Source organism: Poecilia latipinna, unplaced genomic scaffold (genome assembly GCF_001443285.1).
Source record: "Poecilia latipinna isolate Pla-1442-1.1 unplaced genomic scaffold, P_latipinna-1.0 Scaffold312, whole genome shotgun sequence".
NCBI classification, from domain to species: domain Eukaryota; kingdom Metazoa; phylum Chordata; class Actinopteri; order Cyprinodontiformes; family Poeciliidae; genus Poecilia; species Poecilia latipinna.
The window spans coordinates 393857-403141 of record NW_015112928.1 but is presented as its reverse complement, the minus strand read 5'-3'; the positions used below and the strand labels follow the sequence as shown (position 1 = coordinate 403141).

The following is a 9285-nucleotide window of genomic DNA, read 5'->3' as shown; positions in this document are numbered from 1 at the left end:
ATCCACTTCTTCAAGATTTGCTCAAGATTTTAGAGTAAATGCTCTTTGTGTAAATCAAATGAGCATTCAATCATTTCTTGGTGACAATGGCATTCGGGCACATTTTCTTCCGCAAAAACAATGACCTGCAGAACCTGTTTGGAGCTTTATTTGGACGCACTCTGGCTGACTCAGACATCCATCCTGTAATTGCAACACAGTGGCACATAAGATGTAATTACGTGGCCACTGTGGCTGCATACAAGTCTGGAGACCAGTGAGATCAGAGAGGGTTAAAAAGTAGGGTCTATTTAAGGTCTATATATTCAAAGACCACTTGGGGGATCAAAGAGGATGACTGTGCTGCCATAGCAACTAGTTAAAGGGGAGAAGAGATGAACACAGATTGTGAACATGAACACCATGTTCATGTTCACAATCTGTGAACATGAACATGGTCAGCATCAGCATAAATCTGATGCTGACGAAGCAGCATCAGATTTATCATTAAATCCTGACACTAGCTCTTGGTAATGTGATTGGAAATAATAGCACCTAAAGTGCAGATAAACTGCAGTGATTTTAAACGTGGCCACAGCAAAACATAATAAACACAGACGTAAAGATGTTTTCCTACAGAGCACAGAGACTTTTAAGTGGAAAGGAATCAAATAATAAGAGAATCAGACTAATTAAAACAAGATTTAGATTGTGAAACTCATTTCCGATCGTGTAAAAAAACTAAGAGATTTCCCCAGACAGCCGCCGTGTAACCTTAGACAGCATACGTGAATTAATCATCTTTAATTGATTTACCTTTTCCTCTGTCCAAGGGACTCCATGGGTGTGAAGGATGAATGTCAGCCCGATTAATGCAGCATAAAATGAACGCATTATGGAAATCCTTTGGCTTCGCTCAGCCATCGATGTTGTCGCTCCTTTCCACCTTCCTGTCTCTATCTCAGAGGGAGCTTTCAGATCATGTGAAAGGCAGGCGGGGAGTGCCCAAGGCTCCCAGCTTCACGGCGCGTCACCGAGGTCCGCACTCACACACAAACATTGCATCCGGGGGCAACACAAAGAGCCTTTAATACGGTTTTGAAACTTAAAGTATGAAATAAAATACCAAAATAGATATTTCAGTAATGCCTGTGGATCTTAGATTTCTTTTTTTTTAAACGTTATTTTTGCTTATTTTTTTATTTCTGTACCAAACTATTACGGCTTTTTTTAAAATATATATATCAATTTTAAAATAGCATTTTATAAAAAAAATTGAAAGAAAGAAAGAAAGAAAGAAAGAAAGAAAGAAAGAAAGAAAGAAAGAAAGAAAGAAAGAAAGAAAGAAAGGACAAATAGAAAGGTAAGAAAAAAAAGCCAAAATATTTACGTCACTCACCACGTGGTCTCATTTCCACGTGGTCAAACCCGGAAGTTTTCATCGTGCTCCTCATATGCCAACCTCTGTTGACAGTCCGTTCATTTAGCAGACAACTCGACGTGGTTTTAGATTGTAACCAGACGTGCTTTTTTAATGCTTATCTGAAGAAATGGCCCAGGAAGTGTGCAGTTTGAAGGCGCGGCTTGAGGAGAAAGAAAAAGAGATCGTTGATCTCAAGAATAAACTGGCTCAGCTTGAAAAGGTATTGAAGTATTAGAAAAAAAAAATAAGATTATGGTGAAAAGCTTTTATAATCGATTGGCATCAATGTGTTGTTTTAACATAGTATAATTTTAGCATAATCTATTGCATGCCTTCAGAAGATTTTGATTTTTCTTTTCTTTCTTTTTTTACAAGCAACATCTTCAGTCATTTTAAAACTGACAGCAGGACTTGGACTTTTTTACTTTAAGTTACCAAAAACTACAACCAGATTCATTCGTCACGTTTGAAGGACGCAGTCTAAGTTAAAATTTCTTTAGATTCAGATTTATTCGTATCCCCAATGGGCAATTGATGTTACAGGAAGTATAAAAACTAAAAGACAAAGAATCAAAGATTGAAAAACAAAAAAACAAAACATACCAAAAGGACATGGAATACAAATCAATACATAATGGGAAGAGTACACTTTTTCAAGTGTATTTCAGTATTGGGAAAAAATGCCAATCTGCATCAAGGAAAATAAGTAGCGCTTTTGGATTGACTGCAACCCTGCATATGCCGGCTAATACAGTGTTAAGTAGTAGAAATTTTCCCCACTGTGCATTTCTTTTGCCACATTCTGACAATTAAAAGATCAATAAGCTTAAACAATGCATCTACTTTTTTTTTTTTTTACTGTTGATGTTGATTTACTCTGCATTATGCCTAATATATTTCAATGCATCTTTCAGAAGATACCAACATTTCTTCCATGGATATTAGAGGTTTTTATGCCGAGTTGCAATAAAGTAGTAACTTGAACCCTTGCAGGCCATTATCTAATCTAAAGATTGAACCCATGGAACTCAATAAAAGTTAGCTTTGAAGTTGCTGTTAATGCAAAGTCACAATTACAGTTATATATTTGGAATCTGGGCTGGAGTATTTCTGCATGGATTTTGCATGTTCTTCCTGTGCATGCGTGAGTTCTCTCCGGGTACTCCGGCTTCCTAAATTTTTTTTTTTTGTTTTTTTTTTTATCTTCGCCAATAGTTAATCTGCTAATTTCATTGATCAATTCTTGTGCAAAAGTTACTTAAAGTACAAATGAACACACCAGAAGATGATTTCATCCATTGCTCTAGTAAAATACATTTATAATGTTCAACAAGTTGCCTTGGGATGGATATGAAGGCCTTCCTATAGTAGAACATGACAGTGAGTACCATATTATAAAACCCTGCTTGTGCGCTAATAGAGTCACGCCTCAGTGCTGGAGCTGCAGGACAAAGTGACACCGCTCAGTCCCCTAACAGCCAAACCAGCACTCAGCAATGAGGACATCATGCGCTACAGCAGACAGCTTCTCCTGCCCGAGCTTGGTGTAAAAGGTACCCATGCAAACAACAGGAAGGTTCTGACACATAAAGTTTTTGATAGGATTATTCGAGCTGAGAGATTCTGTATTCTTTTCAGGCCAGCTGAACTTATCCGGAGCATCGGTGCTGATTGTGGGCTGTGGAGGACTAGGCTGCCCACTCGCCCAGTACCTAGCAGCAGCAGGTGTTGGTGGGTAGATCAATGCAGATTATGATGGCGCTACAGTAGCAGTTGGGAAAGTATTGCATCTTGGGTCGACAATAAGTTTAAAAGATGTTGATATCGTGGCTGTAAGTTAGTTTGTAACACAATACGGACGGTAATGACAAACTGTCCCTCGCAGGGCGTCTTGGTCTGCTGGACTATGATGAGGTGGAGCTCAGCAACCTCCACAGGCAGGTTCTTCATGGAGAGGAGAATCAGGGCCAGGCTAAGGCTCTGTCTGCTGCTAGGGCAGTTAAAAGGTAAGACTTGAATGACTATAAGTTTTTTCAAGTTTTTCTGTGTTAAATCGATGTTCATGTATTATGGCTGGTAAATGCTAAGAAAATGTAGTAATTTGTATCTGTTTGTGTCATTTTTCACCCTCTGGTTTCTGTGCAAAGTACGCTGGCGCTTTAGAGTCTCGCCACAAGTTATATCCAGCCCTGCTTTTCTCCTCACTCCACAAATATTTTGTAAACATGTTATTTCAGAAGCTTGTTTGTGGGCCTTTCTAGCCCAACAGTGGGCTTACTGTGGGCTTCGCGGATGTCACATCAACTCAGCCACATGAGGGCGACATTAGCCTGTGCACTCATTAAAGCTACTTCTACATTTATGCCCTGCATCTTATAAAAGTTAGATAGATGGAATATATTGGAGTATAGTTTTTGTTTCAAAGTTTATCCGCTATCTTACTTATTAAATTAAGAAGCACAAACATGTTTTTGATGTGTTTGCTTTTTGCTGTTCTGTCGATTCAGTAGTGATTTAAGCTAAACTCCCAGCATGGATTTGTTCTTGAACTTTAACTAAGCTGAGGGATATGTGTGTTGCTTAAAATATATTTCCAATTTCTGTAAGAAAGATGAGAACCCTAAAATGTTTTGTCTGGATGTGTCTCTACAGGCTGAACTCTACCGTGGAGTGTATTCCCTACCATCTGCAGCTCTCGCCAGAGAACGCCTTGCAGCTCATTCAACAGTATCCTCAGGCTACATCTGTTACCTGTCAAAAGCTAAGATGCTGTCAGTATAAATCCTACTTGCAGTTCCTGTCAAGAATGTTGTAATAATTTTAGGTCTTTCATGCCGTATCTGAGTCGCTCTTTTTTCCAGGCTGGAATGATTATACAACATACTTCAGTGAGTTATATCAAGCAACAACAGGAATGCACAAGTTTTAAATGTATTGTGTATTTTCTGCATTTTGGGTCCAAACTGGGGCTGCACTACTGGCTGCAAAAGTCGGTTGCGTTTTTGCTTTCCAAAAAGAATTTCCCGGGTTCTAATCCTGGCTTGGGGTCTAACTGCATGGAATTTGCATGTTCTCGCCATGTATGTCCGGGTCCTCTCTGGGAACTCTGACTTCCTCCTGCAGTCCAAAAATATGACTGTTGCTCTAAATTGTCCTTGGATATGAGCGTGTCTCTGCACTGTTGTTTGTACTGTTTGTCTAATTTATCTCTGCGTATCGATCTGCTCAATGTCCTTTGGAGATGAGTGAGGACAAATAGAATAGACAATGTATGGATCCAAATTGTTCATACAGACCCAGGCATATTCAGACACTTCTGCCAATATTTGGTTTTGTCTCTTTGCATATGTCAAGCTTCTACCATAATTATGTCAAATCACTCGACCACTCCCTCTTGCCCAAACTAGTAGTAGAGTTAATCTGGTTTTAAAGAAGTTGTATAAATTTTCATCAAGGTTGAAGTTTGTGTGACTTCAGAGGCCTACATTTAGACATTTTAATATTGTAATAAAAATCCACAGACGGAATAACCTGGGCATTCAATATATGCAGGTACTCAGCTGCCTCGCCACTAGGGATGATTGGTGCATCACTTCATGTACCACTTTTCTTACCCTGATGAACCCACCTCTTTGGAACAGTGCAAATCTGCACTCAGCAGACGTTGCATGTTGCAACATTTTTTTGCCATTAATCACCCTAATCAGAGGTTTTTGTAAGGCTATGCTGCTGTTCAGTCCCAATCCTCGAATTCCTTTGTGGAGCTGCTGTTACGTTCACCCTTTGAACATAACTGCGTTTCACCAAAGGTTTAAGTGATTAGCAATTACATTCTTTCAAAAAATAAAACAAAAAAAACAAAGATCCAACCACATTTTTCGCTCAACTTTGATGGTCGCCCTTTATACTGAAAGTTTTAATAATGCATTGTACAGCTCTTAAATCAATTTGGGTAGCTTCCACAATCTCCGTAGATGTTTTTATTTGACAGATAAACGACCACAGGATGTGTCTTCTGACAAGGTTGTTTAAGAAATGAGAAACTACACACTGCATCAGTCAGGCTTAAATAACTATGACATCATAATCTAGGCAGTAATTAATCAATGTGAGGCTCTTATCTGTTTGCTTGGTTAAATCCAGCTGCCAACTTTTTTGGATACACAGTGTATAATAAAGGTTGAACTAAATCATGAAGACCCTTAAAATTAATTGCATATGTGGCCTTGAGGGCCGTGTGTAACCCTGGGATGAGAAATATAATCCAACTCATCTGTAAAGTCTTAAACAAGTTTATGATTAGTTGTGTTGCACAAAAACTATTTTGCTATCCTAATAAAACTTAAGTGATTTTGGATGATACCTTGACTCCTCATGCCTCATGTATGACATTGTAGCTGACTGTTCAGATAACGTTCCCACACGTTATCTGGTAAATGACGCCTGCGTGCTCAGCGGCAAACCTTTGGTGTCGGCGAGTGCTTTGCGAATGGAGGGACAGGTAGGCTGTGGGGATATTCTTGTTCCCCCTCAATGCGCCCAGCTTAATGAGATCTACTGCATTAATTGTGTGTGTGTGTGTGTGTGTGTGGGTGTGTAAGCAGTTGACTGTGTATAACTACTGCGGAGGCCCCTGCTACAGATGTTTATATCCACTTCCCCCACCTCCAGAGACGGTAACCAACTGTTCAGATGGAGGGGTGTTAGGAGTAGGTGAGTTTCCCTCCCCACTTCTCCCCGTCTCACTTTCTTACTTTTATCTGAAGCCATTAAGTTTGTGAATGTAAATAACTCTTATTTGAACTTTTTTTTATTTATTATTATTATTATTTATTCCAGTTCCAGGTATAATGGGCTGCTTCCAAGCCTTAGAGGTCCTCAAAATTGCCTCTGGGCAGGGTTGTATCCTTTATCTTTCCACTCCCTTGTCCCACTTCACTTGCAGAACCCTCTTTTGCCTTTTTGTTTCTTTGTTTCAAAGTATTTTGCCGTGTCATTGGGATATGCCAACAATAAAATTCTCAGAAAGATTCCATTGTAATAATGCCTTGTGCTTGTCTGATAAGCAAACAAAAACAGAAATATTATGTCTACATTTTCTGAGCTCTGCTTTCCATTTGTTTGCCATTGTCTTGTTAAACTGCAGGGATTTATCCCGACTCGCAGGAGAGAATAGGCTTGCTCTATCCTGCCCTTTGTGTTGCATTGTCAGCCGCACGCTGACACCTGGCTATGATGCGTCATTCAGGAAAGTGTTGCGCTTTTTTCCCACCAATACTCCCTGAATGTTGCCACGCTCTTACAACACCAGTGGGAGACGTGTTAGGCAATTCTCTGAATCTTTTTCAAAAAGTAACCTTTCCCTTGACTGGGTGTGCCAGCTTCCTGCGGTCAGCAGCTGCTGATGTTTGACGCTCAGGGTTTCAGATTCAGGCCCATCAGGCTGCGGCCCAAGCAGGCTGACTGCGCGGTGTGTGGAGAAAGCCCCAGTGTGACGCAACTGATTGACTACGAGGCTTTCTGTGGGTCTGCTGCCACAGATAAGGTTGGTCATTACAGGAGCTTATCACAGCGGTCCTATGCAATCATGAAAAGTATGGAATATGATTGTCATTTTCCAAATCTACATAAGTGTGGTATAAAGATGATTAGCTGGAGTTTCAAAATTATTTTACACAATCCTCTATCTAAAAGACTGAAGGACAGATAATGTCATAAATAGGTGCCATAAAATTCCAAAAGATGAAAGTATGGAAAGCATGTGGCACGTTTTCTACACAGAACCACGGTGAGGGAAAAGTGGGTATGCACAATCTCTCTGTTGGAAATACTTTTATTTCCAGGGTTATAAATTTGTTGAAATCTTGGATTTAATGGAAGAACCAATTCAACCCAGTTGGAAGAGGACAAAACATGCCTTGGCTACAAAAGATAATTCAAGCAGGGAGTAAATTGCCAGACTTCCCAAGGTGTTGTTTGTGAGCATAAAGTTTACCTTTTAATAAAATGTTTTCTTTTAGCTTCAGTCTTTATTTTTGTGTCCTCTTTAAGTATAAAACATTCACATATATCTGTAGATTAAAAATGGCTCTTTCCAAGCATTCTTCCAGCATGCTTATTCCTGAGGACTATGTGTATTTTCTTTATGTATTGTGATAAATATCACGACAAAAGCACTAAGTTGGCAAGATCAGCAGATAAGATCGGTTTCACATGTAAGTATTGGCTGACCATCGAAACACCAAAATTAAGGAAATCCGGGCCAATTGATCTTCCACATACCTAGGAATAGCTTAAGGTGACTTTTTAGGGTCAAATATGTTTTTGGAGAAACCTAACTGTAGTTAGCTTCCTTAGTAGTTGGTCTTGTAGAGTTGAAATGGTGTGACAGATGGTGTCGGATTGTTTTGTCATCACTACAGAGCAATTCAGCCCTCAAACCAAACCAAATATGTGGAGAAAAGTGAGACTTCACTGCATGGCTTTTTAATTACTATTTTGACTGTTGTTTGGACAAAAAGGGATGCTAAAGCCAACGCTCATCAAAGTAACAATGCTATTTAAAACTCAAGTGAAAATTATGTTTATCTGGACAAAACACCATCGTTACTCTGAACAGCTTATATTGAAGTTGGAGACTGCGATTGCTACCTCTTGGGTGGCCATTGTGGTACAGTGTTTGCCATTCCAAACATAATGTCATTCTTAGTAACTATGAACTTTTTTTCTTAACTGCCTTTTGCGCCTTTCTTTCTTCGTTTATTTCTTTCATTCCAAAGGAAAAGTTGTTAAAATTATGTTCTATGGATTTTGAAAAAGAGATGATCTAGTTGGTCCAGATGCCAAAAAGCATAAGAATGTATCCTTTTATCAAACCTCCTCAGAAGTTCAACATTGCATCGTTTCTTTATTTGTGGAAAAATATGAAGAATAAACTCAGTTTTCATTTTATGCTGAAATGCCCAGGACATTCTATACAGCAATACAGAGGTTAAGAAATTTTAATCTGGAAAATTACATTTTTAAAATGAAAAATTTGTGATAACCCCGTAGATACATTTGTCATATTCTTCACATTAGTACCCCTAGAGTTAAATGTGGTTGATATCTTGTTCTCTTTTCAGTGTCGCAAGCTTAACCTCCTGTCCAAAGACCAGAGGATTACAGTGCAGGTAAAGTATTGCACATATTTCGGAACAGTTAGGTCATTGCGTGACTCCCTGTATTTAGTGCCATTTATTCTGTGATTACTCACAATTTTCTCGGTTTTTATGTGCATTCATAAGCAGATTACATCTCAGCTCTGACCCAACCTCAAATGGGAAAGGAGTGAAAATGTGCCTGTAGATTTTCTACCAGAAAGAACAACATTTTCTGCTTGGCACAGAGAGAAGTGGTAGCGGATTGCATCTGTTTATATTTCAGCAGATTTGGTGCTTTGAAACCCGCTGAGTCATTAAGCCCAGAGATGGGGATCATGATTGATTGGGGTTCAACTGTAATTATGCGAGGGACTCCATTTAGAAACAGTTTTGCTTCCTGTTATTTAAACCAAAGCTGTTAAGCTGTTCATTTGACTTCAAAATTGCAAATCCAGGCATTTTTTAACATTTACTGAGTCATTTTGGTTTCCCTCTTTAACTTAAGATACAAATCTACTTACTTTACTTTGAAATATAAGAGCCCCCACGCTGTTCTATTAAAGCATTTGTTAGTGTTAAGATGCTTCTCATTAATCAGAATATTATTTAAAAGTGTATTAAATTAGTAATTAATTTTAATCAGTGAAAATCAGAAGTGAAAAAAAAAAGCCTTTTTAATACAGATATGCCGGCCCTCTGAAAAAGTATGTCTGTGTACTATACAGTGAATGTATTCAGTAC

The 9285-nt window shown here is 38.8% G+C and overlaps 1 protein-coding gene across 1 annotated transcript in view; it reads left to right on the top strand.

The window, feature by feature from the left end:
* The first annotated feature begins 1393 nt into the window (after positions 1–1393).
* The window catches only part of mocs3 (molybdenum cofactor synthesis 3), a 13136-nt gene continuing 5244 nt past the window's right edge, over positions 1394–9285 (top strand). Inside the window, exons 1-10 of the mRNA XM_015034808.1 lie at positions 1394–1622; positions 2823–2955; positions 3041–3133; positions 3288–3408; positions 4055–4129; positions 5786–5903; positions 6007–6115; positions 6242–6304; positions 6784–6947; positions 8527–8574. Of these exons, the coding sequence (XP_014890294.1) occupies positions 1530–1622; positions 2823–2955; positions 3041–3133; positions 3288–3408; positions 4055–4129; positions 5786–5903; positions 6007–6115; positions 6242–6304; positions 6784–6947; positions 8527–8574 (1017 nt within the window). The 5' untranslated portion in view covers positions 1394–1529. The remainder of the gene's footprint in view (positions 1623–2822; positions 2956–3040; positions 3134–3287; positions 3409–4054; positions 4130–5785; positions 5904–6006; positions 6116–6241; positions 6305–6783; positions 6948–8526; positions 8575–9285) is intronic.